At 47.1% G+C, this 19,527-nt stretch overlaps 1 protein-coding gene across 14 annotated transcripts in view; it reads left to right on the top strand.

Annotated features, from left to right (window-relative positions):
* The window catches only part of Jakmip3 (Janus kinase and microtubule interacting protein 3), a 94,257-nt gene that overhangs the window by 11,568 nt on the left and 63,162 nt on the right, over window positions 1–19,527 (top strand). For all 14 annotated transcript variants that reach the window (XM_085841197.1, XM_085841204.1, XM_029479037.2 and 11 more), the window contains exon 2: window positions 10,207–10,449. In XM_085841197.1, coding sequence (XP_085697323.1) covers window positions 10,315–10,449 — 135 coding nt within the window. In that variant the 5' untranslated portion in view covers window positions 10,207–10,314. The remainder of the gene's footprint in view (window positions 1–10,206; window positions 10,450–19,527) is intronic.

Below are 19,527 nucleotides of genomic sequence, written 5' to 3'. Positions count from 1 at the left end.
ACAGCAAGATTCTGTTTATTTGGTTTTTGTTTTTGAGACAGGGTTTCTGCCTGTATAGCCCTGCCTGTCCAGGAACTTGCTCTGTAGACCAGGCTGGCCTCCACCTCACTGAGATCTGCCTGCCTCTGCCTCTTGAGAGCTAGGATTAAAGGTGTACTCCACCACTACCTGGCCAGCAAGTCCCATCTGCCTGACTCCTGTGTGCGAGATGCTCGCTCTTTGGGACGTACGTGGCTAGATGGAGCCATCTGATATCCAGGTCCTTAGTCGTCTGTGAAGTACTGCTGTATGATGTAACACAGTCACAGTCCTCTTCAGAGCTGTGGGCAATATTGGGACATCATTATTATAGCCAACACTTATAATATCCCTATAATTGCTGAGTGTCCAAACCTAGCCATTTACTCTTTGCCTTTCTTCTGCTGCAAGAACTGTGTACCTACAAAATGTTATGTTGAAGAAAAAAAATGCTCTATCCAAAATTATTCCTTACCCTCCTCTCTGATAAAATACCTGGCTCAAGTATTGTAAAGGAAGGATTTATTTTGGCTCAAGGTTTGAGGAAATGCAGTTTCATGGCAGAGAATATGTGACAGAGGGAGTCATGGCAGGGAATATGTGACACTCATGTGGCTGTCATGTAGCCTGCTTCCCTCTGGCCTGCTGACCAGGAAAAGCCGGGACCTCAGGTCACACCAAGGCAGCTATAACCCTCTAGTCTTGTCCCTGTGATTGTCCCAAGTCCACCAGCTAGACCCATTACACAAAATGTTCCACACCTCCTCAACCGTACCCCCAACTAGGAACTAAGTGTTTAAACATGAGTTCGTGTGGGATATTTCACACTTAGACCAACTCATTGACATGCAGGTGCATGCCTGGAATCCCAGCACTCTGGAGACTGAAGCAAGCAGATGTCAAGTTCAAAGCCAACCTGGGCTACGTAGTGAGTTCCAGGTCAGCCAGGGGTACATGGCAGAACCCCATCTCAAGCAAAACAGAACCAAACATATCTAAAACAAATTGTTCCCATAGATAAAAGGGCAGGGAACTATGGGAAATGTTTCCATAGCTAAAAAGGCAGAGGTTTTATTGATAATAACAATGATTCTTTCATATAAAAACTCACGGATACAGGTGCTTTATAACCCTAAGTATGTTTTTATTGACAACTAAATGACATTTATTAGTAAATGAAATTAGGAAAAATCAAACTTGAGTGGTGAGCAGTAAGCTTTGCAAGCGTAAGCCCGCACCAATGAAGGAAGTGCAGGGACTTCAAGGGAACCACGGGTCATCTCATTCCTGCCAGAGGCTGGCAGCTGTGCTCCCAAGCCAATGGACCCAACCCTGAAGCAGTAAGTCCTTTTAGACTATGCATGCCAGGAGTTAGTCTTTGGTGGCTAGTTATTAGGGAATTGTTGTCCGAACCAGTGGCAGCCTGCATGGTGTCTATACTCATATTTCCTCAACCAAGCAGACACACGGAATACAGGCTCAAAGACTCCCTGTGTGAGGAAGTGTCCTTAGCTGTGTGTTTAGAGGCGTTCTAAGTAAGCCTCCCCCTTTTTATTTGTTAGAAAGCAATTTCAAATGTAAAAGTTTGAGGCTCAGGGCCTGGAGAGATGACTCAGTGGTTAAGAGGCCCCAAGTTTGGTTTCCAGCATCCATATTAGGTAGTTCTCTACTACCTGGACCTTGTGTTCCAGAGGATACAGTACCCTCATCTCCCCTCTGTGGGCACCTGCTCACACATGGCAGGCACACACACACTTGAAAGTATTTTTTTGTTTTTAACTTTGAGATCAGGGTCATGCTGTCCTCATCTTTCCTGTACCAGCTGGGAGCAGCCCTGAGTCTGTTAGCTCCTGGCTCTCTCATCCCCAAGTTCTCATCCCAGTTCTGCTTTATAAACAAGCATTGTTCTTTTTTTTTTTTTTTTAAAGATTTATTTATTTATTTATTATATGTAAGTACACTGCAGCTGTCTTCAGACACTCCAGAAGAGGGAGTCAGATCTTGTTATGGATGGTTGTGAGCCACCATGGGGTTGCTGGGATTTGAACTCCGGACCTTCAGAACAGCAGTCGGGTGCTCTTACCCACTGAGCCATCTCACCAGCCCACGAGCATTGTTCTTAAAGGACACATATATCCCTTCTAGCTACTTTTGACAAAAAACATAAATAAATAATACAGTGAACCAACAACCACTGTGGCATTTTCTCCTAAATTATATTTGTAAAATACTAATAACAAAGGTTTTTGGAAAAGAGGCCGTCCCGGGTTTGTCTTGTGGTTGTGATAAAGCAACTGTTCTCAGCCTCATCCAAGACTTTCAAACTGGTAACCACAGTGACACTGCACCCACTGTCCTCTGCCTTTAGTTCTGGATGGTATAAAGCCCTGAAGCTGGGACAGGGGACCCAGGCTGTGAGCCCAGCTGGCACCCAGCCTCTGATTGCTGTTGGTTGCTGCAGCCCACACTGAGCCAGACTGCAGGAACTGAAGATCTAGAGATGAGAATATTTGGAGGCAAGGGATGCTTGCTGAGCCTGGCCAGGGGTTCACCAGGCCTCTCAGAGCTGGCCTGCTGCACTGACAGTCTCTGGCCTCCATCCCTAATTTGGGAGGCACTCTGGCCCTCCCCTGCCCAGCATGAGGAACTCTTTCTGTTTTCTGATGATCTGCTCCTGACAGTCCCCAGACCCGTCCTGTGCTCATGGCATGCACAGGGTCTCTGGGAAATGCCTGTCTTGTCTGTGTCTTTTGCTCTTTTCCTACTGTCTGGCTTTTCCTTATTACTCATAAGAGGTCTTACATGTGTTTTGAACACAGCTTCTTGTAAGGCATTTGGTTCTGAGTGTTTTCTTTGACTCAGACTTTTTCATGATTCATCACCAGTTCTTCATTTAGCCTCCCTATTAGGTATGACCCTTCACCGCAGGAGAGGCACAGGAAACAGGCATCACATGCATCCTAAGAAAGACAGAACAGTGCAAGGTGATGCATGTCTGATGCTTATTTTTGGTAGAACATAAAATCTCCCTTGAGAATGGGCGGATCTGCATCTAGACTCAGAAGAACTTCAGGAGAGGTAGGAAGAATTGTCAGAACTTCCGAGGGGGTCTTCATGAAGGAGGAGGTGTAGCCCTGCCTGTCTGTCCATCCATCTGTCTGTCCCTCCCTGTCTGCCTGCCAACCCAGCTGGTCACCTCATCGCAGTGTTTCCCTATGCTCAGACTGGCTGCTGTTTGTTCTGCACAGCCTGGGTGTGAGAAGAAAGGCCCTGAGCATCCCAGCTTGCCCAGACACTTTCCTTAGGGCCATGGTGTTAGGGTTCATAATGGCCAAGATGTTCAGTCTGGATTGTGACCTTTGGGATTGGAGTCCCCTTCTTACCCAAGGCCTTCCGAACATTTAACATGTCTGTGTTTATTTCATACAATGATTCTAGCTGTCCGTTTTCAGTTATTTGGCATGTGTCCATGCATCTATGTGCCGTGGCACATATGTGGATGTCATAGGAAGACTTGTAAGAGTCAGTTCTCTCCTTCTACCAACTGGGTCTCTCGGGTCAAACTTGGGTCATCAGGTTTGGAGGTAAAGTCTTTACTGTCTTTTTTTTTTGTTGTTGTTGTTTTGTTTTTTGTTTGTTTTTGTTTTTTCGAGACAGGGTTTCTCTGTGTAGCCCTGGCTGTCCTGGAACTCATTCTGTAGACCAGGCTTGCCTCGAAACATTTCTAAAAAATGTTTTCCATTTATTTAGTTATTGTGATGTGTGTGTGTGTTTATGTGCACAAACACACACACACACACACACACACACACACACACACACACACACGTGTGTGTAGGCCCACAGATGTCATGGTACATATGTAGCAGTCAGAGGGCAACTTGTAGGAGTTGGTTCTCTCCTTCTACCATGTGGGTCTAAAGGATTAAATTCAACAACTTGTCAGGCTCAGGCTCAGCAGCAAGTTCTTTCCTTTTTTCTCTTTCTTTCTTTCTTTCTTTCTTTCTTTCTTTCTTTCTTTCTTTCTTTCTTTCTTTCTTTCTTTCTTTCTTTTCCCCTCCTTCTTCTTCTTTATTAACATTTATTCTTCGTTTTAACATTTCTTTTCTAGGCTTCTACAGGATAGTGGTTATCACATTTGTCTTGCATTAAATTCTTTGTGTGCATGTGTAGGTCAAAGAATAGCCTACGGAGTTGGGGTTTCCTTCTACCAGGTGAGTTCTAAGGATGGACCTCAGCTTGTTAGGCTTGGCAGCAAGTAACTTTATATGCCATCTTGCCAGCTTAGTTACTGCTCATTCTTTTCTTTTTTCATTTTTTTTACTAGATATTTTCTTCATTTACATTTCAAATGCTATCCCAAAAGTCCCCTATACCCCCACCCACCCTGCGCCCCAACCCACCCACTCCCACTTCTTGGCCCTGGCATTCCTCTGGACTGGGGCATATAAAGTTTGTAAGACCGAGGGGCCTCTCTTCCCAATGATGGCCGACTAGGTCATCTTCTGCTACATATGCAGCTAGAGACACGAGCTCAGGGGTACTGGTTAGTTCATATTGTTGTTCCACCTATAGGGTTGCCGACCCCTTCAGCTCCTTGGGTACTTTCTCTAGCTCCTCCATTGGGGGCCTTGTGTTCCATCCAATAGATGACTGCTCATTCTTATGTCTCAAATAAACTAGCTATGCCAGTTGGACCTACAAAGCTGAAGGCTTTGCAACAAACCCTGCAGACAGCCATTCCCTGGGGTCCAGGAAGTACTGTTTCTTCACACTGGGTGATGGGCTCCATGATCATTAATATAATATCTGTATTTCACCTTTCGAAGAACACTGGAGAATTTTAAATCACACCTACTGTGTGCATAAAGTAATGGTTAACTGCAAGCCCAAGATTTCTTCTTTGATTAAAAAGCTACAGCAAGACTGTGTGTCTGGCAAGACGTGGACAGTGTGTGTGTGTTTTCCCTTCTGTTAGTGTGGTCTTTGTTCTGTGAAACCAATATAACAAAACACTGTAGAGGAACAGAGGTAGCTGACTAGGGGCCTGGTGATCCAGGAACTCGTAGCAGAGAACTCCAGACTCTCCTTTTGCTTCACATATCCCAGATGGGAATTGAAGTACTCATCAACTACTAATAGACAGTACAGCCAAGGGAACAGCCAGATTCCTCTACCAAGGGACCAGGGCATTGCTCCCTGTAGCAGATGCCTCATTGGCTATGCTTGTGGCAGCTAAGTTGTGCAAACACACCTGGGTTGCTACAGAATTTCCAATTTCGTCTATAAAGCAGCATAACCGTCTGAAATGCCTAAAGCAAGCAAGCAAGCAAGCAAGCAAGCAAGCAAGATGACAATGTCAGTTCCTCAATTGAGTTTCCTTCTTATTAGATGACTCTTCCTTGGGTCAAGTTGAAAAAAAAAACTGGCCTGCACAAAAATGGGCTCAAACTAAAAACCTTTCCCAGCTCCTGTCAATCATAACCTTACAGTGGGCGTGGCTTGTCTAGCAGGGCTGTGATTGCCTCACAGAGACCTCAGAAGAGCTAAAAGCTAAAGCTTTTTCTTATCAGAAGGCTTCCTATTCTTCTCTCCCTCACTTCCCAAGAATTCAGCCACCTTGTTTCCTTGTAAACTTTATTTCTCCCAGGGGGTTATAAATGATCAATATAAGCGATTTCTTTGAAATATGGTTGGAAACGAAGCCACAGCCCAAGCCTTGGATAATTCTTTCAGCTAACACATGACAGCTGCTATGCCTGTTTCCAAGGGCTGCTGTCAACTTGTCATGCTCAGCACTTCTTCGCACGTTCCATCGCACCTGCCGCAAGCTGTCTCGTTGATTGTCATAACTGATGGACAACACATCAGAAGTCTACCAACCTGATGACTTTGACAGTACCCAAATAGAATATTTTGTTTTTCTTGTCAAGTTGGCAATATGCTTATTCCTGAAATTTCTTGGGAAAGCAACATAGCACAGTAGATGTTCTTGAAGTTGAATCCTGGACAGAAGGGACAAGGGATGTTCCTCTGACTAATAGTGACTTGGTGCCCAGTCTTGAAGGCCAGAGAAGAAGGTTCCTTAATTATCCATAGGCTTATCACAGCAGGTACCTAGAGCTGTTCTCTCTGTTCTGGGATACCCAGGGAAGTTAAGGCTTTGGAGATAAGCATCACTTTGATGGCTGGCTTATATATCACTACTTCCCCTCAGTGCCAAGAAACCAATGCTGAGTTCTTAAGAGGAGATGTCCTCTGTCCAGTTATCCAGAGCTTCGGACTACTCCCATTCCAAACACAGGACAAAATGCAGGTATGAGTATTGAGAGGCTTGAGCTGGAGCCCCATGTTAGGTCTGGCTGGGGGCAGGTGGGGTGGCCTTTTGGACATGCAGTGGCTGGCATGCTGCCCTGGAGCCACTTCTGTACCTGGCCCGTGCAGAGAGCTGCCACAGTTGTCAGATGGCTCTGCTTCCACTCAGGACCTCTGTTTCTAGCTCCTAGAAAAGACAAATGCAGTCAGACTTTTCCTAGACAACCTGCCATGGACTGTCTGTTCCATGTGTGATGGTAGAGTTCACACAGGACCCCTAGAGGCTCTCTCTAGGATTGGTGATGTTGCAGTGGCAGGGTTGGGGGAAACTCCGAACACTGGGATTCAGCATATCTAGTCAGACCCCAGCTCTGCTCTGCTCTGCTTTGCTCTGCTCTGCTATAAGGTGCTGTTCATCCTCCAGTGCCTTCCACCCAAATCCTCTTCCTACCGCATCCAGCTTCCCAGCAGCACCGAGTCCAGTGCTCCCGAGACCCACCTCTTCCAAACATCCATCATGCTGGCCTCCACTCTGGAAGCTCCCTGTTCCACTGTGAAGGGTGCTTCCTCTGGCTTCCAGGTTGTGTCTTGCTCTTTGGTCACCAGCATTGCCATTACACACTAACGGCCACTTGATTTGATCCCACGCCTCCAAACCTCGAGTGGCAGTTCTGTTTACAGGAAATTAGCTGCAGTAGAGGTGCATCTGTTTGACTACTATAGGGCCTGCTCTGCATCCCTGGAAGAAACTCAGTTGTGGACTTGGCTGCCGTCCCCGTGGCCCTCTATGGACAGCAGGGCGGGCTGGATCGCTCGCTGTGTGAGTCCTGCTGAATGAGGGAAGGAATGCTGGCCCCATGGCTTGGAGCATTCTCTCTCCTCCTAGTTCCTCGCTCAGAGCCTAGATTTGGGGGGCCTGCCACCTGCCTCCCCTCATTTTAGGCTTTCATGGGAATGCATTGTCAGAGTGGTAACCTCTTCTCCATAAATAAGGTGACCAGAAAGAACTTGAGCCTGTTTAAAGACTGCAAGGCTGCATATGACAATCCAGACAGATCATGACTTATGGGGCAGACCAGGGAGGGGACAGTGCTCCAAAAGGCATTGGGTGTTGAGGGCTTACTCTGACCTCTCCATGTCTTTTAGGTTAAACGGTGACATCAGAACACATATCAGAGCTGGATGTTAAACAAGCCCAAGGGCTAGCAGGGACAGAGCGGGGAAGGTAGCCTTCCCCAGATAGGCCTTCAGTAAGCACCCTGAGGTTTACAGTAATTATTAACCCTCACCAGGGGGCTCATTTATCAAGCATAAAGCTCTGCCTGTCTGCTGTATCTGTCCTCATAGAGCGATTGGCAGAGGTCACCCTAGCCCTTCTACTATGGTCCTGGGAAGAAAATTTATTACTTCCTTGGAGACCCCAAAACAGACGATGGTAGATGGAGCTATTAATTTAATGGCTTCACCAAAGCAAGCATGAAATATCCAGTCTGCTGTGCACTGATGACAGCAAAGCCATGCTTGCCTGGGAGCTGAGAAGCCCTGGGGTAGATCTCAGGCTTTCCCTCAGACACTGCAGCTCTTTATTTACGAATGACCAAACGCACTTCAATGGCCATTTAAGATGCCCAGCATTAAACAAAAAAGATTTGTTTTATTGTCTGTGAGTGGATATTTTGTCAGCAAGTATGTCTGTGTACCATATCATGCATGGTGTCTGCAGAGATCAGAAGAGGATGTTGGAGCCCCTGAAACAATTACAGACAATTGTGAGCTGTCAGATCAGTGTTGGGACTTGAACCTGGCTCCTCTTGAAAAGCTTCCAGTGTTCTTAACCTCTAAGTCACCTCTCTAGCTCAATAACTAACACTTTTGTCCTATTTCTTATATAAACATAGCAAGCTACAGATGCTTAGCCAGAGCCACTTAAAGTGACTGTCCCTTGTCTGTCCCTGCTCTCTGCTCTCCTGGGTTGAGTGCGTATCCCAGGAGTGCCCTTCCTGTGACTCTGCTCTTCACCCTTTCTGCATTTGTGTCTGGGGCTGAGCTGATGTGTAGCCAAGGACATCCTTAGTCTCCAGGCCCTACATCTCTGGGTTCCATCCTAGGGGAGCTCTGATCGTACTGAGGTTGCTACTCTACCCTGGCCCTGCTGCGGCCTGCTGCTGACTTCTGCCCCCAGTGCTAGTTCAGGCAGGCTCTGCCCAGTGGTGACTGCAGAAGGCCCTCCTCAGACCACATGGGCCTGCACTGTCTCATTCACATAGCAACTTGGGCTGTGAGCACTGAGCTTCTGGGAACTACCCTGACACGTACACCTTGACGTTGGTTACCTCTGTGTGGGGCTGGTAACATGGTTTTATCAAGGCAAGACCTGTAGATTCTGTTCCTTTTTCTGTTTTTGTTTGAGGTGGGGGGAGGGGGTTGTTACATTTCGTAGTCTTGGCTGTCCAACATTTGATATTTAAACCAAGTTGGCTTCAGACTCATAGAAATCTGTCTCCTTCTGTCTCCTAAATGCTGGGATTAAAGGTGTGTGATACCGTACCTAGAGGAGTTTTATTTTAAAATGAATAAAAACAAAACCAACCAAAACTATTGAAGACACTGGATAAATGTTGGTGTCTTGGAGTGGCTATGGCGGTCCTACAGGGGCCCTGAACCTTGTTGGCAGCTTATGAGGCAATGAGGTGTGTGTGTGTGTGTGTGTGTGTGTGTGTGTGTTTGTGTGTGTGTGTGTGTGTGTGTGTGTATGTATAAATTAAAGCAGGAGTCTCATGGGCTGTGTCTGATACTATTGGCTGGAGTCGGGTACAGAATTGCCATTGATAAGATGTGGGCAGGAAGGCAGCAGGCTTAGCTGGGCGGGGTATGGAGACTCAGAAGCTAAGACTATACACCTTGGTCACAGAGGTTGGTGAAACTACACCAGGGCCTATGACTTCCTCCTCAGCATCCATGATAGCTCCCTATCCCAAGGCCATCAGGGTATTTGAATACAATCAATCATTTTGCTCAGTCATTTTTGTGAAGGTACTGGTGTTTCTAGCCAATAGTATAAACAGAGTAAATGAACCTATTTAGGAGACCAGCCAAGGTGGCTCCCAAGCCCTAGACATGGGTGATGGACAGACACACCTGGGAGGTGTCACAGCTAGTTGCATAGCAATAGAGAACTCACACCCAAGACTTCCATTCCTAGGTGGGAAGGGCAGCAGGTAGCTGGCCAGGGTTAAGCTGGGATCTAGTGCTCCAGGGAGTCCTGCCAGGGTTTGTGGGTTATTCCTTGGTGAGCTGGCACTCCACTTCTATGTGAAAGTACAAACAGCCTCCTTGGGACTCATGTGCTCCCTCCCCTCCCTTATACTTCACTCTATTCTCCTTCCCCTCCCCTCCCCTCCCCTCCCCTCCCCTCCCCTCCCCTCCCCTCCTTGCCTGCTTCTACCCACTGAGTTTCCTGGATGAAGTTTGTGAATCCCTGGATTGACCCTGGGTTGTAGCCTCTATTCCATCAACTTTTCTTAGCTCATGGTTTATAGTTACTGTTGCTGCCATGGGTCTCACACCTACATTTGAAACTCTAGGTTTAGAGTTGCACAGCAGGTTCTTTGTAAAGGAGCAAAGGATTAGCATGTCCAATGCACGGAGTCCCTGTCTGAGGATACTGCACAGTGGCAGATGCCTCTGGGATCAGACTTGGTTCTCAGCAAATACAGTCAGGACAGCATCTTGGATGAGAGTAGATGAGGAGTCAGCTATGCCCCTGCCCCAACACCAAGACCCTGAGCTCTAGGCTGAAGTCTCATGGCTGAGGGGCCACTGTGGCATCTGGCCATGTACAGTCTGTTCACCATGGGTGTGTTTTTCCTTCAGGTGACTGAGAAAATGTAGCGGAGGACACCTGCCAAGAGTTTGGCGTGGATACCCTGGCCCAGACGGAGCAGCTGCCCCTGGGTGTCTTTCTGGCCAACCAGCCTCACCATGTCAAAGAAGGGTGCAGGCAGCCGGGCCAAGGGGGACAAAGCAGAGACACTTGCTGCATTGCAGGCTGCCAACGAGGAGCTTCGAGCCAAGCTCACAGACATCCAGATCGAGCTGCAGCAGGAGAAGAGCAAGGTGGGCACTGAAGCCTCTACCCTTGGTCCCCAGCTTCTGCCCCAGCCCTGGTCCCCTGCCCTGAGCTCCTGATGCAGGACCCCTGCCCCAGATTCCCTGCCCCAGTCCCCTCCCACCCCCGTCATAGACTCCCATCCCAGGTTTCTTGCCCTAAGCAAAGATCCTGCCCCTGGAGCCAAATGATTCTATATAAAGGAGGATGTGACCAAGTCTCTGCAGAGGTTCCTGCTTCTTTACCCTGGTGGGTATCTCTGGGGAAGAGAATGGCAGGTGGAGAGACTTGGGAGTTCAAAATCCATTGGGAGTGCACATAGGGACTCCTGACCAATGGGACATCCCTCCCACAGAGGGTGTATGCCATGGGTCCTTGGGGGGGCCTTGTCAAATAGCACAGTCCTGGGGACAACACTGAGTTTGCCTTGAGGTTTTCCTGGTGGACTTGAACTGAACAGAATAAGTCAGTGTGAGCACATATAAACACGGGTTCAACAACTGCTTTGTGAGGCCAGCACTGGCTGTGCATTGAAAAATAAACTACCCTCTGTATGTGTACTGAGAGCTCCTTACTGTGGCAGGACTATATCTGTGACCACACTTGTAGCCCCAGGGAATTTTGCTTGTCCTCCAAAGCATTTTGAAGATAGGGTGAGTGGCTTGTTAGGGACCCAGCAGTAGCAGTGCCTTCTGTTCTCCACTAACAACAAGCATCTTTTTCATATAAAGAATACTATGCCATGGAGATCACCAAGCAGACTATTTCTCAGATACTCCACCACCAAGCCCACTGCAGCAGTACCACATGTGTTTTGTGTGCAGTTTGTTAAAGCACAGCCATCTCACAGCACCCTGAGGATACCTTCGCCTGCTTATAAAAAGCATCTCGGCTGTTTCCAAGCCTCAGCAGCTCCGGGTACTTACAAGATTGACAGCAATAGGAAGGTACCCCTGGCTGTGTGGACACAGAGCTCACTGCAGGGAACAGGTACCTGCAGAAGGAGATCCCAGAAGCGAGATGTGCTCTGAGTCCTTAAATACTGATTAGTGGGAAGACGTGGCACAGGGACTCGCATCCCTGGCACCTTGTCTGGTTCCTTTTCCAGGTCTCACTTGGGCTTTGCCTCTTTCCCTTTACAACCCACTCACTAAATGAAGACACACACCAGACATAGCCTTCAAGTCTCCCCCAAATGTAGCTTCCCTCAGCAACTAGAAACAAGACTGTAGGAAGCTGTCAGGAATCCGTGTAGTTCTCACAGCCCCTCCTACTTACCACTCAGCTGAGGACGATTTCCCTAAGTCATCGTATTCATTATTTTCCTTGTTGCTGTCACAAATACCTGACAAAAACGACTTGAGGAAGAAAGCGCTTATTTTGGCTCTCAGTTTGAAGGCGCAGTCCTTCACGGTGAGGGGAGGCATGGCGGCAGAAGCTTGAGGTAGCTGCTCCCACTGCATCCGTGGACAGAGGGCAGAGAGATGAGTGCTGGCTCGCAACTCACTTTTTCCTTTTATTCATGTCAGGACTCCAACACAGAATGGTGCCACCCGATTTTAGGATGGATCTTCTGGCCTTATCTAACCCCATTCTAGAAACTCCTCACAGGCACGTATGAAGTTTTGTCTCTTACGTGAGTCCAGATCCTGCCATGTCAACAATGTTAACACCACAGTCATGGCCAACTAGGAAGTAAAACTATGAAAGTGAGCATTAAAACCACTAACAATGTCGTCATTTCTTAGTCTTTCTGGAGTCCATTTAATGGAGGTGTCAAAATAAGATCATAATTCCAACTACAAGACAGAACTAGTTATAGAACTGGTATCCATGGCTCATTCTCAAGAGATTCTGGAAGCTTCTGAAGGTACTGGGTGGGTAATTAGCCAGGGACCCTTCCTAGACAGATAAACTTGCCATAGACCTCCAAGTGTGTCTGGAATCGAGATATAGCCCCTTAAGCCACCTGTAATCCTGCTGGGCCTGATGGTCCCCATGCTTCACTGGTGGTCAGGGCAGCTAGATCTGTGCTAGGTGTTAGGACACAGGCAGGACACAAAGTACTACTCCCTGGCAGAGCCTGGCCTTCACCACCCTAAGGGAAGACCCAGATTCAAGCCCACTGACAAAAGGGCACGGCTATAGGTTATGTGAAATCACTTCACCTGAATAATGCAATCTCAATGTGGGCCTAGCAACCAAACCTGCAGCCTCAGCCTGAGTATCTCAGTTGTGGTCCTGGCCTAGTGCATGGCGCAGGCTCCTTTCTCTGTCTGCAGATTGTTAATGTCCTGCTGCTCTGCAACAGCAGTTTCTTACTCTGCAATGCCCAGGGCCAAGTGTGGAAGGAAGCCAGCAACTGCAGCAGCCAGAAGCTTAGCACCTCAGACTTGATGAGCGGCTGATCCTTGAGGAATATTGAGTGCATTAAGGCTTGTCAGTGGAGGGCACCAATCAAACACTGTTCTTCTCCAGCTCACACAGTGAAGCTGGGTAGTTCAATGATGGTTGTCTGCTGTCTGCACACTGGAGAAGTCGAGAACCCGTAAGGGTATTAAGCTGGGTGCCTCCCTCAGCAGTTCTAATGCTGCACTGAAAGCCCAAAGTTCCTTGGGATGTCACTGGTATTCAGATTCTGTAGGAAGGTTCAAGTTGCTGGATGCTGAGGATGCAGGGATAGACATGCTCACTCACATCCTCAGACTCACGCAGGCAGGCAGCACTGCTTTGCCCCAGCCCTCTTCGTATTTGGACTACATGGTGGTTTGAGTAAAGGTGTCCCTCTTAGGCTCATAGATTTAAATGCTTGGTCACCAGGGAGTGGCACGACTTGAAAGGATTAAGAGGCGGGTCCTTGTTGGAGGTAGTGTGTCACTAGAGGTGAGCTTTGAGGTTTCAAGAGCCCAAGATAGGCCCAGTGGCTCTGCTCATCCTGCTGCCTGCAGATGCAGATGCAGATCATGTAGATCATCTTCTTCAGCATCACGTCTGTCTGCAGGCCGCCATGCTCCCTGCCCTGTTGACAATGGACTCTGAAACTGTAAGCAAGCCCCAATTAAATGCTTTTCTTTTAGATACAAGTTTCCCTGGTCATGGTGTCTCTTCACACCAATAGAACACTGGCTAAGACAGACTGCCCATTGGGGTGTGCCACATTGTTTGTTTGTTTGTTTGTTTTAAAGGCATAGTCTCATTATATAGACTAGGCTAATAGCCTGGAATTCACAAAGATCCACCTGCCTCTGCTTTCCAAATGCTGGGATTAAACGGGTGAGCCACCACACCAGACCACCACTCATTTTTGGATTTTTTGAGACAGTTTCTCTATGTAACAGCCCTGGCTGTCCTGAAATTTGCTTTGTAGATCAGGCTGGCTTCAAACTCACAAAGATCTGCCTACCCCTGTATCCTAAATGTTGGGATTAAAGGCATGTACCACCTCTGCCTGGTTCAATTAGTAGTTTTTTTAATTAAACATTCTAGTGCACTACAGTCCAAAGATAGAGGCATTTGATACTTACATGCTGAGAGATGATGTAGGGACATATTTTCTTAGTTAGGTCTTCCATTGCCGTGAACAGACACTATGACCAAGACAACTTTTATAAAGGACAACATTTAATTGGGTCTGGCTCACAGGTACAGAGAGGTTCAGTCCATTATCACCAAGGCAGGGGGCATGGCAGCATCCAGGCAGAGATGATGCTGGAGGAGCTGAGAGTTCTACATCTTGTTCCAAAGACAAACAGAAAAAGATTGGCTTCCAGGCATCTAGAAGAAAGGCCTCTCAAAGCCAACCCCCACAGTGACACACTTCCTCCAGCAAGGCCACACCTCCTAATAGTGGCATTCCCTGGGCCAAGCATATTCAAATCACCACACATAGTAAAAGTCTTTCCCCCCATAATGAAGTCATTATGTGTCTATACGAGCAGAAACTATGCACAATAAAAACTCTGTAACCCACAATATGTTTGCCTTCCATCTAAGCCCCAGTGTTTTAGGCATCATTGTCTGAGAATAGCTGGTGGACTAAGGAAAAATCTGCTTCTATTCAGGACACATGCAACTTTCATTTTTTAAATATTTCCTATAACCTAAGATACAGAGGGCAGATTGCACACTGTCAGATAGTTCAAAACACCAGCAGGATACTGTAGAGGCTGGGGAAGCAGAGGGAAAGTTGGGAGGACGGCAGCCAGTTTGGATCAACTTAGAGTTTGTGTATGCTGGTGAGCATGCCTGCAGGTTTTGGCCTAAGTTGGTGAGAGAAGTCTGGGTGAGGAGTTTGTACAGGGGATCCAGAGCTGTGGTTTGGCAGGTACCTGGGAGACTTGCCAAGATAGCCAAGTAGAGGCCGTTGGCTGGGCAGCTGAGCATTCTTTGGGGAGCACTGGGCTTGAGTGGATGTGGGAGTCACCAGGTATTGGGGAATTTCAATTTGAGAGTATATAGGAATAAGGAGACCCAGTGCCAAGTGTGGAGCCTTCAGGTGGTTGGCAGTGAAGGAAGAAAAGCAGGAAGGAAGCCCTGTGGCACTGTCTTAGTGTTGGAACTTTCTTTTGGTCTTTGTTATTAAGTTTTGTGACTAAGAAGCACATAATTTGAGCCTTTCTTTTACTGATTGTGCAGTCATGGCTGATCTGTGATTTTGTCTGCATAGTCCCAGGCGGCTGTATTTTCACTGCACTTGATGCCAATGTCTTGAACTTAAATAGAGGGAACTTACTAGTGTTTCCCTGGGGGACCATGCCCATACCAATCTGGGTGTTAATGGTTCTGCGCTCATGGAGTGGGAAAAATATTCCCATAAGGAGCTTTGGAGGTAGCTGGGGCTTAAAGAATAAGATTCTCCTTATTGCTCATAGTCACGGCTCTTTCCGAATGGAGCAAGCATCCTGGCTTCCTGACCCTGCCGGAGGCCAGCCTTGTTCTGAACATGTATCAGACAAGCCTACACCCTTAGCTATCTGTGCAATCCCCTCTATTCTCCATCGCCCATCTCTCTCTACAGCCCTGATTGCTTTTCTCATTTTCCCCAGTCCTCACAATGAAACAGACTATACATATATATATTAGATACTACATTGTAGCTAGTTTTTTTTTTCTTTTAATAAAAAAGTAAAATGGGTGTTTGGTCCACATGTATGTCTGTGCATCACATGCATAATGAGTACCCTTAGAAGTTCTGGGGCTAGAGGAAGAGATGGATACGAGCTGCCAGGTGGGTGCTGGGAATTGAACTTCAGTCCTCTGGAAGAGCAACCCGTGCTCTGAACCGCTGAGTCATTGCTCCAGCCGCATGGCTGGTTTTGAGGCTGTGACCTTCACACCTTTTTGTTTGTTGTCGTTAGCGTGACTCAATGTAAGAAATGTGCCTACCTTGTGATCGCAACGCCGCACACACCTAGTCTCAAAGCATTTGTTACCTAAATTCATTGCCCACTAATGGTCTTGACCTGATTCCAGCAAACCAAGCTTACAATTACTACTAATCCCGCCCAGAAGACAGTGGACAATGACCAGAAGCTCCAGAGAGATTTCTCCAAGGAACACAAATGAAAGCAAGTGTTTATATGACACGTTGTTTTAATATGTCACGAGTGCTCAAGTTCCCAGGTGGCTGGTTGGGGTTGACACTGCTGAAGACAGTGGAGTGGGTCCCCTGCTCTGCAAGTGACTGCACAGCAGTACCAGGACATGAAAGTTGCTGCTGTGGTTTCATTACAGTGCTTCCTGGGAGTGTCTGTAGGAGAAGAGTCAGAGATGAGCATAACTATGTAGGATTCTATTCTCAGCTCTGCTAATGAGAGTGGAGCAGTACACAGCCACCTCATTATCCAGGCCTGGGAAACGGCTAAAAAGAGCAGGGTATGCATACACAGTGCGCTGCTTTAGGGCTCAGGGCCTCACTGGGAAGGAATGGTTGCTGATGAAGATCCGCTTGCTGCATGGTTGCCTAGGAAGCACAGACAGGATGGCTGTGCAGATTCCTCTTGAACCTGTTTGTTGAGAAGAACCCTTGCCTGTGCCAAGGTCATGGAGACACTTTGCCATGCCTTCTCCTAAAAGTGCAGTTTTGATTGAGTGTATATGTGCTGTACATGCATGTGTGCACATATGTGGGTGTGGGTATGTATGTATGCCTGTTCACATGTATGTGTAGGACCAAGGTTGACACCACGTATCTTTCTCAGTCACTCTCTATCTTAGCTATTGATGTTCTCTTGAACCCAGAGTTCCCTGATGAGGTTAGTCTAGCTATCAAGCTTGCTCCTTGCTTCAGGGACCCTCTGTAATCTCAAGCACTAAAATTGTGAGTGGATTGCCATGGCTGCCCTACATTTATGTGGCTGCTGGGTATCCAACCTCTGCACCCCTGGTTTTTTTTAGCAGGTGCTAAACCGACTGAGCTATCTCTCTGGCCTCTATATTTTGCCTTTGACATTTCCAAAGCTCTCCTAGAGTTGAGTTTTGTGCCTCATGCAAGTAGTTCATGTCTTCCATATGAATGTGGAATAGACATAGTACCACATTTTTGGTGGGGGTGTTTTGAGACAGGGTTTCTCTGTATAATCACCCTGGCTATGCTAGAACTCACTTTGTATACCAGGCTGGCCTTGAACTCACAGAGATCTGCCTGCTGGGGTTAAAGGTGTGCACAGTTTCATATTTTTAAAAAAATATTTATTTTATTTTGAGCATATTATAATATAATTATATAATTCCCCTTCCTTTTCTTCCATCACATATTTAGTTTTCAAAGGTTGTAACACAGAGGGCACCCATACATGATCTCAGCACTTGGGATGGGGAAGCTGGGAGATAGCAAGCCCCAGACTAGCCTGCAACACCTAGCAAGATCCTGATTATAAAGAAATGGCCTTATACCCTGCACCGTAGCAATGTTTAAAACCGGCAAAAGGCACTTGAGTGAATATGTGCAGGAGCAGCACTGTGGGCTGCATCTTTTGCCTTCCTGAGTGATGCTCCACATCTTGCGACTCTGCAGGCCAACTTTGCTTTGACAACATAGCTGTGTCCTAGGATTGGGTCTGGTCCTCTGTTTTTTCTGCTTATCCTCTTGCCTCTGGCATCACTCCAGGGAAGATTCATTTAGATTAGCTACGACTCTCAAGGGAAGCTCCATTTAGCCACTAGCTTGACCAGCCCTGTCATTGTAGCCAGAGGTCTGCTTTCCCTGTGTCCCCCTGAGGCCAGTTCGGTTCCTAACTCCTCCAGACTGGACTTGATTCTATAGTGGGTATGTTTTTATTTTGTTCTTTCTTTTTAAGGCTACTTTAAGTCATCGTGGGTCTTTGTATTTCCATACAGATTTTAGAATCTACTTGTTTAATTTCTATTTTCGTAGAAATCCCGTGGGTTGGGTTGCATTGAATTTACCAGTCAGTTTGGGGAAAGCTGCCTTGTTTAAAATATTGGGCGTCTGGGTTTATGAACAGAACTGATTCTAGTTTTTTCCCCCTTTTGAGTTTCTAACAGGCTGTAGTTTTCAGCTCAGCGGTCCCAAGTGTCATTCTTAGCTGTGTTCACAGGTGTTTGCTCTCTGGATAAATGGTCCAGTCTAGCACTTTCATCCCTAATGACATAGAAATCTAGCTGATTTGTTCACGTTTGAACTTCTTGTCCCTCTTAGCATTCATTCAACCAGTCTTTAAAGGCACACACTTTGTCAGGAGGTGGGGGAGCCACGAGTGAGTGAGCCACGGTTGAGCCACGAGTGAGGGAGCCACGGTTGAGCCACGAGTGAGGGAGCCACGGTTGAGCCACGAGTGAGGGAGCATGTTCTTAGTGAGAAGACTTGCCCCTGCCCTGCAGATGTGTAACATTAGCAGTGGTGTTCCAACCCAGCAGACAGTTCTTACATACATCACATGCCAATCTGTCCAAATTAGAGCCATCAAGTAATCACAGAGCACTGCTCTGAATCATCCCGCGGCCTAACTGGGGACTCTCTGGGTCTGCTTTAATGAGCAGAGGTCACCTAAGGGGACACACACACACACCAGGGTGACCAGAGGAACAACTGAACTCCTCCTCTACCCATGACCAGACAAATGCCTCAGCAGAATCCACCTTTCCAGGGCAGAGCTTTGCATGACAGCTCTTTGTATTATCTTCCAACCACCTCTGGTGAAATTAGAATAGACAGACCTGGCAGATGGGCTCAGGTGTGTGTTCTGTTTGGTGTCTGTTCTTATAAAGGAATTAGTCCTTGGAGAGTTGATCTGTAAAGATGACCGTGATTCTAGAACACTCATAGTTGAAGGCTAGCAGACTATTTTCATAATATTCAGAGAACGTGTCCTTTCCCAGCAAAAAGTGGCTAATTAAGCACCATTTTGAGTTAAGGGGTAGGACTACACCCTGTCATCTGTCTAATTTAAAACCCCAAAACCTTCAAGCTGTCTGCAGGGTGTGGCCTTATTGTTTAATATTATTTGAGAGCCATACATATTTTTGTCACAAGGATGTTGATGGCTGTTGCATCTATAAACAAGTGAGATGTGGATTCCTGGGGGCAGGGGATGGGGCTGACACCCTCCCTCAGATAGGAAGTGGCCATTCCAAGTGAGTCCCAGCACCATGTCTGACACAGGACCTCTGCAGCCTGCACTTACTTCACTTTTGATTCAGTTATCCACTGTTCTGAGTAGCATCTGGTCAAGCCTTCCAGAATGCTGCCTCTCAAGTTCGCATAGCAGTTTGTTGCTTGCTCAGGGGGACTTTTTTTTTTTAGACTTATTTTTATGTGTATGAGTGTTTTGTCTGCATACATATATGTACGCCATGTCCATGTCGTGCCCATGGAGATCGATAGGAAGTCAGATACCCTGGAATTAAAGTTATAGACAGTTGTGAGTCACCATATGGATACTGGGAACTTGGATCCTCTGGAAAAATAGCCAGTGCTCTTAACCACTGAGCCATCTCCCCAGCCCCTGAAGGAGACCTTTTCAAGGTGAGTGAGCTTCAGCCTCCACTTCCAAATATAAGGAAGTGTAGGTGTATCAGTCCACAGTATGAGGCAGAGGCTGGGTGCTGACAGCTAATGAAGCCAA

This window comes from Mus caroli, unplaced genomic scaffold (genome assembly GCF_978045245.1).
Source record: "Mus caroli unplaced genomic scaffold, Mus_caroli_1 scaffold_8, whole genome shotgun sequence".
In the NCBI taxonomy this organism is placed as follows: domain Eukaryota; kingdom Metazoa; phylum Chordata; class Mammalia; order Rodentia; family Muridae; genus Mus; species Mus caroli.
Note: the sequence above shows the minus strand (reverse complement) of the source record. Positions and strands in the feature narration are given on the sequence as shown.